At 40.5% G+C, this 19,080-nt stretch overlaps 1 protein-coding gene across 9 annotated transcripts in view; it reads left to right on the forward strand.

Annotated features, from left to right (window-relative positions):
- RCBTB1 (RCC1 and BTB domain containing protein 1) overlaps positions 1–19,080 on the forward strand; it is a 52,819-nt gene that overhangs the window by 12,565 nt on the left and 21,174 nt on the right. For 5 of the 9 annotated variants that reach the window (XM_047723369.1, XM_047723367.1, XM_047723371.1 and 2 more), the window contains 4 exons: positions 5,478–5,553; positions 5,667–5,836; positions 6,427–6,577; positions 16,012–16,178. In XM_047723369.1, coding sequence (XP_047579325.1) covers positions 5,711–5,836; positions 6,427–6,577; positions 16,012–16,178 — 444 coding nt within the window. In that variant the 5' untranslated portion in view covers positions 5,478–5,553; positions 5,667–5,710. Of the gene's footprint in view, positions 1–5,477; positions 5,554–5,666; positions 5,837–6,426; positions 6,578–16,011; positions 16,179–19,080 lie in introns of those variants that run through there. The other 4 variants (XM_047723374.1, XM_047723373.1, XM_047723375.1 and 1 more) reach the window with 2 other exon arrangements.

Genomic DNA, 19,080 nt, shown 5'->3' on the forward strand with positions numbered 1-19,080 from the left:
ACAAACAAAAGCCCAGGGCCAGATGGCTTCCCGGGGGAATTCTACCAAACATTTAAAGAAGAACTAATTCCTATTCTCCTGAAACTGTTCCAAAAAATAGAAATAGAAGGAAAACTTCCAAACTCATTTTATGAGGCCAGCATCACCTTGATCCCAAAACCAGACAAGGATCCCAACAAAAAAGAGAACTACAGACCAATATCCTTGATGAACACAGATGTTTTTTAAAATTTTAATCACATAGCTCGTACTGTTTTCTAACATAGCTAAGCCTTACAGGTGCACTTGCTGGTTTTGCAGGGTGTTTTGTTTTGTTTTTAACATAAGAATAAGCTCATAGTTTAGTATTAGCATCTCTCTTGGGATATTTCATTTGAGGGATGTGTCATAGTACTATGGAAGGAAAAGCATTGGGTTACCTTCCTTAAAAATCACTGCTGAATACTTTCCAGAGTATGTGTCTATCCAGGATGGCCCAGGTTGAGCAGGCATATGAAGATTCTTTCCTATTAGTAGTGGCTTCTGATAGAATATTACTATTTGAAGCATGATGACTTAAGTGAAAGGATGTTGAACTATGTTTATATACCTTTCAGTGTAATCCATACAGTTAGAACAAATTTGTTAATACTTCTTGTTTGGGCAAATTTAGTAGATGTCATGAGACATTTGAACTGTCCTAATACTGTTCTTCTTGTGACTGATCCTTATATTTCTGACTCATTGTTAGGCATGGTGAGTCTTGGGCCTGGTATAGATTTCATAACAGATTAAATGCTAGTTAATTTCTAGTGATTCCAACTGCTTTAGCCTTTTGGATTTGTAGTATACACACTTTGTAATTTTGTGGTAGAGGATCAAACATAAGAAGGTGATAGAATGATACTTATCTTAGTATGCTTTTCTTAATATTAGTTAGCAAAGGTTTCGCTGCCCCCAACATCTCACCTCAGTAATCTAATTGTAATGATGATGATGATAATTTTGAGTTAATTAGGGAATGTTGGTAGAATTTGCATTTATATTATACTGCCCTAGGAAAGAGATACCACATGCCCACCTTCAGAACTGATCTATTCCTTACAGCAGATAGTACATCCTTAGTTATAATACCTCCACAAAACTTCTTGGGGAACCTTGTCTGAATTCTGAGGATACCTTGTTCGTGTCATCAGCTGCTCATCTTGAACATGGTCTAAGGGAGACCACCTTGTGCTGTAGCAGTCTGTAGCCCAAGGAGGCACCTTGCGTTCATCTACTCTTGTGAGCTCCTTGAGGACAAAGGGTCCTGCATTTGGTCTCCAGGATGTGCTGCCTAGTGGTTTTCGGAAAAAGGAAGGAATGAGTGACATTCTCAAGGTTTCACCAGGCAAGTCTAGATAGAGGCTTATTAGTGAATACATTTTGAGGGGGGGAGTTCTTTTCGTATTTGAAGCATTTTAAAAACAGATGCTGGTGTACATTATTGGATAAAGTCAGAAGGAAGTAATGTTGGAGAGGTTTAACCGCTGAAGGGCCAGGGCTGATGTTCTCTGATGTAAGAAGACTCAGAAGGCTGGGGATTGAGTCCTGACTATGCCACTCACTGCTCTGTGACCTTGGGATGTCACTTTACCTCTGAGCCCCACTTCTTATTTGCTAAGAATGGATTATAACTTTCCTTACAAGAGTATCGTGAAGATTAAATGAAATAATATATGTGAAGCTGCTTAACATAATGTCTGCAACTGATCTCGATCGCTGTTCCTGTCTTCCTTCCTGGTCTTTGTTTACTTCACAGGATTGTGTTGCTAGGAGTGATTACTTGCTTGTGCAGCATTACTGCCCTTGTTCTTATGTGTTCCAAAATCCCCTGCAGCTTGTTCTTTACATCTTGAGCATAACATTATAGAATCTTACAGGACAGATTTTTGAGAGACCCAGGCTCAGGAAGGTATGTGGCATGTCACACTGATTAATTAAAAGCCAACCTGGGAATAAAACACGTGCTTCAGGACACTGTCTTTTCCACCATACCAAGGCTATTGCTAATACTTTCTGCTTTTATGATGGGTGTGGACCTATGAGATACATGACCTGGTTTTTTAACTTTTAATTTTATAAGCCTTTGGAGAAATATCTTGTAAAACAAAACTTCAAGTAATTTAGAAATGGCTTCATATAATAAGCCATCATTATGAAATATGTAATAAGTTCATATAATAAGCCATCATTATGAAAGCCTGATTTTTCAGTAGCTTACCAAACCTTTGGGGTCAGAGTTGCCCATGACTGATTAATGACTTCAGAATAATTGTACTGTTGTCAGGAAAATGTTTAAGTTTGATGATAGTATCCCTTTGTGTTGTAATTTTAAATGTGGTAAATTATATTTTTTTGGCTAATTTAAATCCCCCGTTTTCCCTGTTTATTTAAAATTCTATATTATATGCAATATTAAATGTGAGGACTAACTTTGATGTGGTTCACATTTTAGGAAAATAAAGTTCTGGATTTTTTTTTTTTTTGAGGGGGTGGAATTGATTTATCTGCTTCTAGACTTTTACACTGTTTTCCTTTCTTGTGACTCCTTCCCTTTTTTTTTTTTTCCGAAGATTTTATTTATTTATTTATTTATTTATTTATTTGACAGAGAGAGAGAGAGAGAGACAGAGAGCACAAGCAGGCAGAGAGGCAGGCAGAGGCAGAGAGAGAAGCAGGCTCCCCACTGAGCAAGGAGCCTGACTCGGGGCTCGATCCTAAGACCCCGAGATCATGACCCGAGCTGAAGGCAGAGGCTTAACCCAGTGAGCCACCCAGGTGCCCCTCCCTGTCTGTTTTGTAAGAGACACAAGTCAGGCCGTTTGGGTGGGACAGGGTAAGTGGCATCTTTTTTGTTACCTCTAAGAGCATTTAAGACAATCTTACCATACAAAGAACACAAAAACCAAGAACAAAGAAAAGAACAATAGATCAGAAGAAAAAAAGGGACTCTATGTAAAAGGATGACGCATGAGGCCAAGAGGTCAAGAGTGTGCGTGCAGATTCCAGATTCTGGATTGTGTGGTTTCAGGCCCTGATTCAGCCACTTAATGGTTTGACCAAATTCTTGAAATCTCTTTGCCTCCATTTCCTTGTCTATAAAGTGAGGATTTACATAAGTTAATAGAAAATATGGGGCGCCTGGGTGGCTCAGTGGGTTCAGCCCCTGCCTTCGGCTCAGGTCATGATCCCCTTCTCTGGGATCAAGCCCTGCATCAGGCTCTCTGCTAAGTAGGGAGCCTGCTTCCCCCCACACCGCACTCTCTGCCTGCCTCTCTGCCTATTTGCGATATCTCTCTCCCTGTCAAATAAATAAAATCTTAAAAAAAAAAAAGAAAATATTAGGAACAGTACTTGGCACATTGTGTTCCAGAAATGTCAGTTGTTATTATTGCTGTTATTGTGATTATTTTTTAAATATGCCCAGCCTCACTCATCATAGGAGGAGTTCAAGTTGAAACAAAACTGAGACACCATGATAAAACTGTGTGGTAAGGATATGGCTAACCAGGTACTGCCATACATTGGTAGTTATTTTATATACTGGTACTACTTCAGTAAGGGACAATTTGAGGTAACTGTTAAAAGGTAAAATAGCAATTTGGGGTGCCTAGGTGGTGCTTTAAGGCTCTTTCTCCCTTTCCCTCTGCCCTCCATCCCCACTGTGTGCTTGCAGGCTCTCAAATAAATAAGTAAATCTTTAAAAAAATAGCAGTTAAACTTTAACCCAGCAGTTCCATTTTTAGAGATTTATATTATAAATGCATGTATAAAAAAAGACAAGTATGTGCAATAATGTATGTAGACAGTAATTGGAGTCTTGTTTATGTTAAGAAAAGACTAGCAGTGACTTAAACAGTCTCTCATGGAAGCAGGTAAGTTGTTAACGTGATGTAATGGAATGCTACATAGTACCATTGAAAAGAAATGAAGTAAATCTGCATGTGCTCATATAGAATGATTTCCAAGAAGCACTGTTAAGTAAGGGAAGAAAGGCTTCCACACACACATCCACAAAATGCTTTTATAAGCATACACAGTCTCTGGAAGGAATTAGAAACAACTGTTCACAGTGGTTGCCTTTGAGGAGAGGACTGGGGAGGGATAAAGTAGAGAGACTTACTTTACTCCTTTGAACTGGTTGAAACAAAATTTTTGAACATGTTTATGTATTAGTTTTTCACCCTTCCTCAAACTTTACCTGTTCCCACCAGCACATGCCTATGCACACTTCTCAGAACATTCACATGTTGTTCCAGTAGTCTGAGTGATGAGGAATAGTCTGTCCTGATCGTGTTAAATGCTTATTGAGTATGTGATGTGATTCTTGGTATATAGTAGTTATCTGGTCCTTGTCATTGGACGAGTTGGTGCTCATGGGAAAAATCTCCCTGGATTGTGAAAATTGAGGCCTTGGTTAAGTATACCAAAGCCCCAAGGCTCTCTCTAGGTGTTATCAGAGGTACTGTAGCCCAGAAGGCCTTGGTCTTGAGCCTGGCTCTCCTGACTATTTTTAGAGATCTGAGAAGAGAGTGAGGAGGAAGGAACTTCAGGAGTTCTGTACCTCATTAGGAAATCCTGGTTGTATTTATAAACTGGTTCTATTTCAGTTTCTAGAGGTGAGAGCCAGAATGGAAACTCAGTTGGCATGGTAGGGTTTTGTGCTTGTGCAGCTCCCTGGAATTTCTAGAAATACTTTTTAACCCTAGAAGAATTGGAGGCATGACCAGGATGGATTCTTTGTGTAAAACTCCTTAAACAGGTCAAGTTTAGAGTTTTATGGAAATTTATACCTATGTCTGCTTTTTATAAGATACTATTTAAGCTAATTGCTGCTTGCATGAAGGCTATAGTCATGACCTTGAACAACAAGATTAGGGTGAATTGTCTTCCCTTGTTCATCTGATACCTTTTCAGTATGAAATGAAATTTGATCTGTATATAGAAAATATCATAGAAATTAGGACCAGAATATAATACTTTATTTTATGGTTTCATTCAGTATATCTTAGTCTTGTCCTTCTTAGTATTTTTGCCACTCTAGACTTAGGTGAGGGATGTCCCATTCCCATGATTAAACAGTGGCTTGGCATGGCAGTGATTTTCTATGAAGGATGGGGATCTTTGAGTGCATCTTGGGGGTGGAAGGAGGACAGTGGGGAAGTAGAGGTAATGATTCTGATTTTTGTAACATTCAGTGCATGCACACACCTTCCCGCCCTGCCTCTCCTGAGCAAGAATTGAGTGTCTTAGACAAACTAGTACTGTAACCTTTAACTTTTATCTCAGTAACCTAAAGAAAAATTGCCTGACAAGAGACCTTGGTTTCATCCAGTTAGTTGCCTTTCCATTATCTGCTCTCTGGTTGCAAGTGAGCATGTCTGTAACAGATAAGCACTGACTTGTAAGTTGGTAAGACCAGCAACTGGTTCTATCGAGTTGTTCTCTTGTTGCAGAAAAAAGTCCAGGTCTAACGGTGGAGGAAGGACTGGAGAGGTTGCTGGGGAAAGTGAGTGATCCATTTAACCAAAGGTTGGTACTTTCTTTTGGAATTAGGTTTTCTTTTCTTTTATTCACAGTGTCTTTTTTTGGAAGTTAGTTTAGTGGTTATTTAATTTTTTTCTTGGGGCCTTTTTTTGTTGCAGCAGAGATGTCGGCTTATTTATAGGAATTACTTGAAGCCAGAGTCATGGTGGATGTAGGAAAGTGGCCAATCTTCACTCTGCTCTCCCCTCAAGAAATTGCATCTATTCGGAAAGCATGTGTCTTTGGCACCTCAGCCAATGAAGCACTGTATGTTACTGACAATGATGAGGTAAGAATCTCTTAAAACCCAGCGTGGAATAGGGGTGAGCTCTAAAGTGTGATGTTTGAAGACCAAGAAAAGGTTGTGGCCAGCTGAGCTTTCCAGAATGCAAGTTTACTCATATCAGTCTCTGTTTTGAACTAATTCAGTGGAAGATGCATAGACACATTCATTTCACTTTCCCTGGTATGTTTTTTGGCACTTTATCCCCTTGGCCCTTACCTTCCTTCCAGTCTTTTCTCCTACCGCTATCCCAGATGGATCCAGCAAGGCCTACCTCTTTATCTGCTGAAAAGGTTGGGAATAAAAAGAACCTGAAATTCAAGAAGACCATGTCTTTGATACAGTTTCTCTCTCTTTTCAGTTTCTTGATTTAATACCCCTCAACCCTCTGCTACTCTTTGAATTTCATAGTATAGCCACGTATTCTAAAACTTCAATAATGTTAGCAGAGCTTGAAATTTTCTTAATGCGATCCATCTTTTCCTACCTACTGAGCTGTCACACTGAACTTGAGTGTGTCTTATTTTCAGAGTGGAGAAGGGAGCCTTTGTGTAACTTTAGGCCAAGTGACTCAGACAAAGCTATTTGTTTTCTAGGTCTTTGTATTTGGCCTGAACTATAGTAACTGTCTAGGAACTGGAGATAACCAGAGTACACTTGTACCCAAAAAGCTAGAAGCCTTATGTGGAAAGAAGATTAAAAGCCTTAGTTATGGGAGTGGACCACATGTCCTTCTCAGCACTGAAGGTAAAGAGGGAACAAAGCCAGCTTTTCACATTGTGGGAAATCAAGCATTAATTCCGAGCTAAGGGGAGGTGGAGCCATATGAAATAATTTCGAATGGTTTATTTCTTAATTTCTGAGAACTATACCAAACTGTTAAGTTAAGCACTTCAGGTTAATTCTGGAGCAGCCATAATATTGCTTGCAAATTAAGCAAACGTTAGCATACTAATGTAAAGTCGTTAAAGATTAGATGTAACAAATGAAGTAGTTCTTCAGCCTAATTTTTCAGTGGATTTATGGTAGCAAGGCAACTTTTGGGGTTTATTTGGCACGTTTTTATAAATACACATAATTCTGGTTTTCCTTTTTTTTTTTAAAGATTTTATTTATTTATTTCACAGAGAGAGAGATCACAAGCAGGCAGAGAAGCAGGCAGAGAGAGGAGGAAGCAGGCAGAGAGAAGGGGAAGCAGGCTCCCTGCTGAGCAGAGAGCCAGACGTGGGGCTCTATCCCAGGACCTTGATATCATGACCTGAGCTGAAGGCAGAGGCTTAAACCACTGAGCCACCCAGGCGCCCCTCTGGTTTTCCTTTTATTGTGTAGTTCCTGAATCTCAAATTTAAGAAATCTTCGTTTATTCCCTTGCATTCATGTGTGTGCCATCTGGAAAGAATGTGGGATAAATTTTACTCCTTTTACTTCTTCTATCACTGAAGAAGGACACTGTAACGTTCTTCTTCTTTAGTAATTTATCTGCACTGTGGACAACCAGGACTCTGAAAAATAGGTTCTATATAACCTAGATTCTTCCTTAATATTTTAAGCATGTTAACTCTTTCTATAGCAGAGACCCTCTGCTTTCTGTGGGGAAGCTTTTTTTTTGCTTCTCTTATTCTCTCCAGACTGAGGAATCAGCTTCCTTGGATATTGCCAGAGGTCTTAGTATTGAGCTTTTTAATTGCCTTTAATTCATACCTGAATCCACTTCAAGTTGTCTGCATCTTTCTCAAGCTGTGAGATCCAAATCTGAGTGTGATTGTCTAGTGAGAATATAACTGGTGTTGAGCGTAATGAAGTGATGATCTCACTTCCCGTGTTGTGTAACTGTGCTTTCTGGCATCACACTGGCTCTCTCAGGCAGTTACTACTTTGCTGACTGGTTCTGCTTGTCATCTCTCATGACCTAATGATTTGATTTTTTCCTAACAAATACCACTTTTAACTGGTTACTGATATCTGACTGTAAAACACTGGGACAGTTTTTTAGAGCAAACACACTAAAACGTATACATTTATATTATTTATTTTTAAAATAAAGATTACTTGAGAGAGCGTGTGCGCACATTCATGTGTGAGTGGGGGGAGGGGAAAAGGGCGAGGGAGAGACAGAATCTCAGGTAGGCTCTCCACTGAGCTTGGAACCCAATACCGGGCTTGATCTCATGACCCTGAGATCATGATCAGAGCTGAAATCAAGAGTTGGATTCTTGTTTTTGTTTTTTTAAAGATTTTATTTATGTGTTTGACAGATAGACAGCCAGAGAGGGAACACAAGCAGGGGGAGTGGGAGAGAGAGAAGCAGGCTTCCTGCTGAGTAGGGAACCCGATCCAGGGCTCGATCCCAGGACACTGGGATCAGGACCTGAACTGAAAGCAGACGCCCAATGACTGAGTCACCCAGCCCCCAAAGAGTTGGATTCTTAACTGACAGAGCCACCCTAAAACATATATAAATTCTTGGTTTTCTTCAAAGTGGTGACCTTAGGAAATTACAGCTCTTGGAATTATTTGCAGAGTCCAGATCATGTAGTCTTAACTCTCTTGAGTGTTATGATATAAACATAAGTAAACATAAAACATAAAAATATAAATAAAATAACTGATTTTCTTGTGGGAATATTTTCTTTAATTCCGTTTTGATTGTTATAATACATTTTATACAATATACTTTAAATGTATCCTACATCATGTATCAGTGTATGTATAGCACATATATTTGTGCATATTGTATACGTATTATGAACAAATAATTTTAAAACAAATTAAACCATTTAAAACACTTCAAACCATCGAGTAGTGTATGGATTTTAGTAAGAAACAGAAGGACCTCTGCTTCACCCCTCCTCAGTCTTAGAAACTACCCTTCAGAAGGAACCACTTTTAACCCCTTCAAGTGTTTCTTCACATTTAATCTTGATTTTTAAATTAATACACATACACTTTCTTTGTGAATTTTCAATTTTAGATCTTATTCTTCCACTTTTTATCATGGCTGATAGAAGTTAGCTTTCTTTCCCCTTCTTTTCCTCCTTCAGTCCTTTCAGTATAGCAATACCACCATTTTGGTTAGGTCGATATTCAGTGTTTACATTATTAAGAGACTGTAACAGTGATTTTTGGCTGAGCCACCACCTTCTGTACAACTGTTTGTTTTCCTGGGATTCATTCACTTATTTTTCTGTAGGGCTGTCATTATGTCCAAATGCGTCAGTAGAGCAGTATATGTATCTCAGCACTTCTGATTTGTCTGTTTGTCTCTGGAGCCCTCCATCCCCGTGTTCCAGCCAGGACTGGTCACTGTAACCTAGAACTTAACCTAGAACTTCATTCACTGTCATCTGTGGAAGTCCCCTCACCTTTGTCCTTTCTAGATCCCCTATTTCTTGTGCTCCTGTGTCTTCTTCCTTAGATTATACCCTTATTTGGATGAAACAGATTCTCTGGTAGCTTCCCAAGGAAGGTGGTGTGAGAGAAATCTTTGAGACATTCTCTTAAAATGTCTTCATTTTATGCATGCAGTTGCTCAGTGGTTTGGCTGGGCTTAAAATTCATGATTAAAAATCCTATTTCCAAATTTTAAAGTCATCACACCTCTCAAATCAGGGTTGCTCTTGAGATTCTGATGCCATTCTGTCTTTAGCTATTTTTGCACATGACCGTTTTTTCCTCTTTGGAAGGTTTAAGATCTTTTCTTTATTCCCAGTTTTCTGAAAAAAGTCATGGTTATGTACTCTGGTGTGGGTAATTTTTAATTAATTAAGAAAAGATTTTATGAGAGAGAGCATGCATGCATGCATGAGTGAGAGAGTGAGAGAGATCATGAGCAGGGGGGAAGAAGGGAGAAGCAGACTACCTGCTGAGCAGGGAGCCCCACTGGGGCTTGATCCCAGGGCCCCGGAACTATGATCTGAACCAACGGCAGACATTTAACCAGCTGAGCCACCCAGGGACCCCAGTTTTTAATTTATTGTATTGATCATTCTGTTGACTCTTCAGTTTGGAAATTCCTTCATGTCTAGATTATTTTCTTGTTTCATTTATTTTTTATTTTATTTTTTATTTATTTGAGAGAGAAAGAGAGAGAGATAGAGAGAGAGAGAGCATGAGAAGGGGAAGGGTCAAAGGGAGAAGTAGACTCCCCACTGAGCAGGGAGCCCAATGCGGGACTCAATCTGGGACTCCAGGATCATGACTTTGAGCCAAAGGCAGTCGCTTAACCAACTGAGCCACTCAGGTGTCCTGGATTATTTTCTTGTTATAGTTCATGGATAATGTCCCTTCTTTGTTTTCTCTGTTCTCTTTTTTTTGGAATGTTTCTTGGAAGGAAGTTAAAGGATTCTGATCTGATCCTCTTTTTTATATTTTGTTTCCTTTCTACTTTTTGGGAAATTTCTTCAACTTTATCTTACAACCCTGATGTCACATTTTCACGTTTCTGCTGTTACATTTTCCTGTTCTCTTCCTTGTTCTCTCAGTGTGCCTTTCTTGAGCCTCCTGTCCTTGTGTCATGGATTCACTGACTTCTCTTTGAGGTTGTCGTGGGTTACTTTCATGTTGTCTTCTGTTCTCTGCAGTGTTTCTTTTTCTTCCCTTCCTGGATTTTTTTTTTTCTCCTTAATTTGTTTTGGTCTCTGACTTTTCTTTTTTTTTTTCCTTCTTTTTTTTAGATTGTATTTATTTATTTGACAGAGATCACAGGTGGGCAGAAAGGCAGGCAGAGAGAGAGGAAGGGAAGCAGGTTCCTTGCTGAGCAGAGAGCCTGATGCGGGGCTCCATCCCAGGACCCTGGGATCACGACCTGAGCCGAAGGCAGAGGTTTTAACCCACTGAGCCACCCAGGTGCCCCAGTCTCTGACTTTCCTTGTTAGGGGCTTTCTTGAAATGTTTGGTGATCTTGTCTGTCTGTCTGCAGGTGAGACCCACGTGCTAATACACGTGCTGGGAACTCTGGATTCATGGGCTTCTCAAGTGCCAAGCTTCACTTCAGGGAGATAGCAACTGTTTCATTAGGGATTCTCTCAGTGTCAGTATATAAGCTTCTGTAGAGTGGAACCTTCCAGATTCCTGACCTGGACAGGTTTTTTTTTTTTTTTTTTTTTTTTTTTTTGACAGGTTTCCATGAGCAGGGGAAGGACAGGGATCTTACTATTCACTATGTGGCCTTCCACTTCTTTCCTTACTACGGTGCCTCAAGGCTGTCATCAGGGCCTTTCTGGATTATTTTCCTAGCTCATTTTCTTTGTCGTATTATGTGGGAGAAGGAAGGGAGGGAGGTTGGGCACAGGGAGAAGGTGGGCTTCAGGGCAGTTACAGCAAGAAATTCACAGCAAGTAAATGCTGTAGGTCTCTTGTCTTATACCAGTGTTGGGAAGGGGTAGTTGTCTGACCCCACAGCAAGAGGATGAGGATTTGGGGTGTAAGTGCTTCTGTTTTTGGTTACACCTGCCCTTACATCTCCTGTGGTGTCGGGTCCCTCCAATCCCTGGGCCTTCCTGAGATCCCAGTTGTAATTGGCTGCTTCTTTTGCAGTTGTAGGTGTCACCTTCTCTGGTCAACGGCGTTACTAACCACATCTATCTGCCTTCCGTCTTCCAAAATTTTGTCATCATCTCTCCTATTGTATTTTCTCGTTTATTGTTCTTTTCTGTCCTTGATTGTTTATGCCTTTTTTTTTTTTAATTGCTCCCTTCACTATATTTCGGTAGGTTTTAAGGAAGGAGTAAAGATAAAAACGTGTTCAGTTTTCCACACTTCACTGACTTTTGTGCTCTTTCCAAAAGGTCAGTGCTACATTATTAAATTGAAAATCTAGGATGTGAGCATGATCTGGCTGCCACATCTGTCACCCTGTTGATCACCAGGGTTGATACAGCTGCTCTGGCTAGGTAGGTGGGTGTCCCCTTCCTCTTTCACTGCTCCATGTACGTCCCTCCTGAAGCTGTGTGCTCAGTTGGAGAGGACTGCCTTCCCCAATAGAGGAAGTCCGGGGCATACGTAGCTGTACTCCCCACTAGAACCTCCAAACAAGCTCTCAAAGTCCATTTGTAGGAGAACATAGGGTAGTCAAGCTTCCAAGACCCTAGACACGGCCAAACAAGGTGCTATGTGGCAGTCTGCCTTTCCTCAAAAAAAAAAAAAAAAAAATCTAGTCCCATCTGGTGATACTCTGAAGATCAGTATTCATTTTATTACTTTACACATAGACCTAGAGCTTGTGGATTTCTTTTTCTGTCTTCTGAAGCAATATTAAATTAGATTACTTATAAAATTAGTTGTTTCTGACCACTCCTCCAACTCTACTTCTAGTCTCTGAAGGCTGGGTTTCCTTAAAGGTCAGAACTTTATGGGATGCTTCCTTGCTTCCTCCCTCTGTGCTTGCCTTTTCCTGGGCCCTTCCCACTCCTCACTTTCCCTTCTATCCTAGTTGGTTTCACTGTCTCATCCATTGGTAATTTTGCTCATCTCTTCACCCTAACATGATTCTGAAGCTTGATCCTTGGTCATTCAGAGACTGTGGCAAGAGCAGGGCTGGGGAAGTTGATGGGGTTGGATGGGGTTGCTTTGAAAGCTTCCTGGGGAGCTGGGACTAAGAGCCATCTCAGGAAGCTCACTCTTCCTATGCTTCATCAAGTAAAAAGGGAAGAAACATGTATACATATATACTATTTTAAGATAGTAAAATAATGTGATAATAGTAATAATAATAATAATAATGTAATAATAATAATCACAAGAAGGTGATTGCCAAGGGCAAATCTGGAGAGGACCAATGGCTGAGAACAGGCAGCCGGCAGCAGTCCCAGCATCTGGAGAATAAGGTCCTTAATTCCGAGGGAGCATCTGGGTGACACAGCATAGCATTCATTCATTCTCTTCCATGCACCACTCAGATCCATGTCTTCTGACAGGTTTTGGGGATAGCTCCTCCAGGGTTCTGGAGGGCCTCTTTTCCTAGGGAAGACTTAGTGAAGACTCCTGGTGGGATAATTCACTGCCTCCTGCCGCAGCTAGTCTCATGGCCACATGGATACTCAGCTCCTCCATCCTCTAGCGCTCCTTCTAGGTTCCCTTCTTATTTGGGTAGCATCTGGCCCAGGGGGCTAACCTAATTGTGTGACCTAGATGCTCATGCTTGAGGGATGCAAGCCCCTAACCATGCTGTACTCTGGCTATGGCTACTGTGCATTTCCATTTGCCGTCACTGTTGGGCAAGTGGGCACCCAAAGTACCACCTTTCACCTACTTGCCAAGCATATTCCTCTTTTGCCCCCAGTATATACCAGCAGTCCTTCCTCTTCCTGCTGACTGGGTCAGTTGCCCCTGCCAACAGGTTGACTCCTTTTTTTTCCTTTTGATCCTTTGACTAGAGGAACACAGAGTGCCATTCAGTGGAATTCTTGCCGTGTCCGTTAGTGGAAGTGTTTCTACTTAGTGAACCAGGACTTCTAAACCTACAGAACCTCTAATTTCAGGGACAGGAAGCACAGATTCCCCAAGTCGGTCCCTGGGAGTGATGGTCAGTAGGGTCACTCATATAATCCACTGTGGTTCCGGGACCCACATACTCTACCTCTTAGGGAAACAGCACCATTTAGTGGTCATTGGTTTAGAATCTGTACCTTGGAGCTTAGCGTCCCGTCCTCACATGGTGAGGCTGATGCCTTAGCTGTACCTTCAGCCGGCTTGTCATCGCTGTGTCCAGCTGGCATCTGTTGCACGTTGCTGTTCATGAGATAGGACCGGAAGCCCCGTGGTCATGTGAGCACTGCTGCACCTCTTTTGCCTTGGTCTAATGAGCAGTTTTGCTGGGGTCAGATACTCTGTAAGCCCTCATATAGTTGTGCTAGCTCAGGCCCTGTGTGCAGGAAACCTTTATCTGGATTATGTGTTGATTTCTGTTAGTACGAATGGCTGCTTCTTCCAGGATGGAGTCAATTGGAGTCAGCTTGTTAATAGTCAGCTATTACGAAGTAGGTAGTCGGTCTCTTTTAAAGGGTGATGCTGTGCCAGGGACTCGGCATTAATCTTTGTTACTGACATGGCGGGCTTCCGGCAATGGTAGAAGCTAGGTGGTAGCTTTGGTGAGTAGGAGTCCCAGCTTCTGAATTTTCATTTTTCCTCTTAAGAGTGAGGGTATCTTTTCATATGGTTAGGAGTCATGTACATTTCTTTCATTGTGAACCATCAGTTCATATTTCTAGAGGGTTCTTGGTCTTTTTCTTTTATATTTTTAGAAGCTCTTTTTATTATACAGACATCATCTCCTAGTAATATAAATTAGAAGTATTTTTTCCTAATATTTCATTTTTTTCTTTGTTCATGGTGTTTTTTCCATGTAAAGTTTTAAAAAACATATTAAGTAGATTTATCACTCTTTTTATTGCTTCTAGATTTTGAGTCATAGGAAAGTTTCCCTATTCCCAGATTATGGAAGAATTCACCAATTCTTTCCTTCTAATTCTCGTATAGTTTTATTTTTTTAAATTGTATTATATTAGTCAGCATACAGTACATCATTAGTTTTTGATGCAACGTTCCATGATTCATTGTTTGCCTGTAACACCCAGTGCCCCATGGAATACGAGCCCTCCTTAATACCCATTGTATAGTTTTATTTTTCACATTTAAATATTTGATTCACTGGGAAGTTATCATGGTATGAGGAATGAATCTCATTTTTCAACATAACCAATTATTTCAACCAACTTGTAAAAAGTCCTTTCTTCCCGAAATGACATAGCTTTTATTTCTGTATGCCGTTGGCTTATTTCTAGAGCTTCAGTTCCATTTCACTGGTTTGTCTATCTGTTCATGTCCTAGTATTAATTTTAGTTTTAGAAACTTTTTATAGGTTTTAATAACTGGTAGAGCCAGCTGTCCTCTCACTTCTTTTCTTTGAATTTTTCTATTTATTCTTGTGTTCTTACCACTGAACTTTCTAATCAGTTTGTCTAGTACCAGAAAGTAACTTAAGTCATTTTATTGCTATTATTTCAAATTTAATATTTGCATAGGAAAAACTACCATCTTTTTGATACTGAGTGTTACTATCCAAGAACAAGGGCTATATTTTTATCTGTTCAGGTCTATTTTTCTGTCTCTTAGGAATGAAAACACTTATAAGTTTGGACATTTCTATCACCTGATGTAACTTTAACATAATATCATGGACTTTTTTTTTAGGTGTTACACTTTTTCAATCTATAGTGTCAATATTTTTAGGATGAATTTTCCCATTTATGGTTTCTGTCATAATTTTTGTAATAGGGAAAACCTCTTGTGAGAAACAGAAGATTAGATTCTGGATTAGATAATCAGAAACCTACCTTTCCCTGGTTGCTTAGGGACCATTTCAGCGAGACAACAGCCTGACAGTAACACTTAGATTTCTGCTTTGCTCTTGGATATCATCATTTCCAGGTCTAGATTGTCCTTAATAGGGCAGGATGTTTTATTACCATGGGAAAGATACGAGGAGAGTGTGTAACTTGGAGATCTCTGCTCTTGACACTTAGGCTTGCTGTAGAAGGAAATGCACAAAATAGTGTTACTTCTAGAGAGGAAACAAAGAAGTTACCTCTGTCAGAGTCCCAAAAAGATAAAGTCATTAGAGAAGAATGGAGCCAGATTTTTTGCCAATTATAGTCTGCATGAGGAAAGCTCTTGCATTTTTGTGTGTAGTTTATACAAAAAGTATATCTCTTTCCTCTGTACTTTGTGAGAGTTGTGTGTGCACAATGCGTGTGTACACACACACACACACACACCCTCAGTGGTTCCCTGAGACTTGGTATTTGGTAAAATGATAGTAAAGACTGATAATGGTGAGCTTTCTTATGTCTTTTGCCTTTTGCATGGTACCTGATATGGAAACTACTGAGATGAATCACTGTGTTCAGATGGTCTAATTTTTGTATATCAAACTGACTTTTGACCATAAAGCTGATCTCTTATTTGTGTCAGGTCCTTTCTTGAATGATTCTAGGTTTTTCTATCTGGTTTTCTCATCTGTCCCTCTTTCCCTTCCCTTCATCAGTGGTTACTTTATAGGGAGAAGGAGGCAGTGTGAAAGAAATTAAGGTTGGAGAATAAGTTGTGCAAAGTCTGGGGAAGGAAGTACAGGACTTACCATTCCTTCTTGGAGTTGATTCTTTGTGTGTGGCCATCTCGTATAGATGGAGTTGTTTATGCCTGGGGCCACAATGGATATAGCCAGCTTGGGAATGGGACGACCAACCAAGGCATTGCTCCCATCCAAGTCTGTACCAATCTCTTGATCAAGCAAGTGGTTGAAGTAGCTTGTGGCTCACATCATTCAATGGCTCTGGCAGCTGATGGAGAGGTAAGTACCCTGCTTTTATTCTTTATTTTTAAACTGTGGTAAAATACACGTAATATAAAATTGCCGTCCTAGCCATTTTTAAGAATTGAGGAAGCCAGGCCTCAGGATGTGTGAGAGCCACTTCCCGCAACCATTTTATCATATGCCTGGACTATTGCCATGGGCTCTTTAACCACTTAAAATGGGTTAGGATGGCAAATTTTATATTTTTATAAAATATGTGTATGTATTTTTATATCCATGTGATCTATTGAATGTCAGTTCAGTGACATTAAGTATATTCACATTGTTATGCAACCAGCATCACCATCCATCTGCAGAACTCTATCTTGCAGAGCCGAAGCTGCACCTACCAAACTAGCTCTCCCTCTCCCTCCCAGCTCCGGGTGAACACCATTTTGTCTCCATGAGTCTGACAGCTCTAGGTAGCTCATTGCAGTGGAACCATGCAGTGTTCATCCTTTATGACTGCCTTATTTCACTGAGCATAATGTTGTCAGGGTTTGTCCGTTTTGGCATATGTGTCAGAATTTCTCTCCTTTTTAAGGCTGAATAATACTCTGTATATGTGTATGCCATATTTTGTTTGTCCATTTATCTGTTGATGGATATTTAGGCTGTTAACACCTTTTGCTAACAACCTAAAAAGTAAATAATGACCCTATTTATATCTGGGATAGTGTAAACATAGTAGCCCTATGTGTACAACTAAAAACATGTGGGAACACATTCTTTTTCTAATATAACCTATGGGATGAGGACCACCCTTTTGATAGCAGTAGACTAAGCCTTAAGGCAGTTGAGTCTCCTGCTCTTTGCTAAGACTGTAAATCAGATGTGTATGACAGTGGTCTGTCCTTTAGTTTTTGTTTTTTAACTACCCCATCCATTAAGGTCTGTTTTTTTTTTTTTTTTTTTGGCAAATGTAATGATGTCATAGAAAATAACTTTACCAACATTCCAATAGGTTACTGTACCACTTTTTCACCCCCAAGTTCTTTGCTTACTTATCATAAAGTTTTCTGATCTTATTGATTCTACCTTCTAATCTTTTGTCTCATTTTGTTTCTCTTTATCTCTATAACCTGAGGTCAGACCTTGCTGTCAGCCTGGGCTATTGCCATGGTCTCTTTTAGTCTATAGCTTTTTAAATTTTTTATTTATTTTATTTTATTTTTTTTTAGTTTTATTCATTTGACAGAGAGAGATCACAAGTAGGCAGAGAGGCAGGCAGAGAGAGAGAGAGGGGAGGAAGCAGGCTCCCTGCGGAGCAGAGAGCCCGATGCGGGGCTCAATCCCAGTACCCTGGGATCATGACCTGAGCCGAAGGCAGAGGCCTTAACCCACTGAGCCACCCAGGTGCCCCTATTCTATAGCTTTTTAATTGGTCTACCTGTTAAGTATTACTACTTTTCTGCCCCCTGTAATTTTTTTTTTTTTAAGATTGATTTATTTATTTTAGAGCATGAGTGAGAGGGGCAGAGGGAGGAGAGAGAATATCAAGCAGACTCCACACCGAGCAAGGAGTCCAATGTGGGGCTCAGTCTCGGGACCCTGAGATCCTGACCCAAGCTGAAACCAAGGGTCAGATGCCCAACTGATTGCACCATCCAGGTGCCCATACTCCCTGTGACTTCTAAAGCACAGATCATTCTGTTCTCCCGTTTAAAATCCGTCAGTGGGGCGCCTGGGTGGCTCAGTGGGTTAAGCCGCTGCCTTCGGCTCAGGTCATGATCTCGGAGTCCTGGGATCGAGCCCCGCATCGGGCTCTCTGCTCTCTCGGGAAGCCTGCTTCCTCCTCTCTCTCTGCCTGCTTGTGATCTCTCTGTCAAAAAAAAAAAAAAAAAAAAAAAAAAAGTATTGAAAATAAAATCCGTCAGTGATGTTAACAGTGATTTTATTATGTGGGTCAGGTTACGGGTGAAGAAACCAGAGAAACTGAATGAGATCAAGGTTTCACAGCTGGGATGTGCTGGGACTAGGCCTAGCACCTGGGTCTTATGCCCCGAATCTGTAGTTTGCTGCTATGATTTTGATTATTGGAACCCTACTCCTCATTTTTTTTTTTTTTTTTTTTTTTGTTTTCTTCAGAGAGAGAGAGAGAGCGAGCACAGGCAGACAGAGTGTCAGGCAGAGGCAGAGGGAGAAGCAGGCTCCCCACAGAACAAGGAGCCCAATGTGGGACTCGATCCCAGGACGCTGGGATCATGACCTGAGCCGAAGGCAGCTGCTTAACCAACTGAGCCACCCAGGCATCCCCCCTACTCCTCATTTTTAAATAAAAGGCAGTTGCACTGCAAGGGACTTGAGATACTTGAGAAGAAGTGCCAGAAGAATATTAAAATTAGAATTCCCTAATTTGTACAGCCTGGAATCCTGGCTTATTTAACTGTAAGCCAATATGCTACTTTGGATAATTGTGCTAAATATTTGCCTTATTATACCAGATGCTCCCGTGAACTCACCCTCGGGAAGTGTTGCACTTATTTCTTTTGTACCTGTGAAATGAACCTCTACTGCATATTCTTTTAAGGCTCCAGCCATAGGTTTTGCTCTGGTTGCCTTGGGCAGTATCAGACCATGTAAGCAGAGATAGGAAGTGTTGACCAAGGAAAGATTGTGGAAGCCAGACTTCAGGATGTGGGAGGACCATTGTCAGGGCAAGTGAAAGGGGTGGAGGTCCCTAGAAATTCTAGTGTTGGAGGAAGTTCTTTCCTAGGCTGCTGGCATCCACCCTCCCCTTATTCTCTCTGGTCACACTCTTATTTGATAGGCTTAGTTGGTAATTAACATGAAGTGATTTTTTTTTGTTGTTGTTTTGTTTTTCATCTTTGTTACTAGATTTTAACTAGCTTAGAGATTTACTTGGGTCTCTTTAGAAATCTGGTTTTCACCTAATGGC

Source organism: Lutra lutra, chromosome 3, assembly GCF_902655055.1.
Source record: "Lutra lutra chromosome 3, mLutLut1.2, whole genome shotgun sequence".
NCBI classification, from domain to species: Eukaryota; Metazoa; Chordata; class Mammalia; order Carnivora; family Mustelidae; genus Lutra; species Lutra lutra.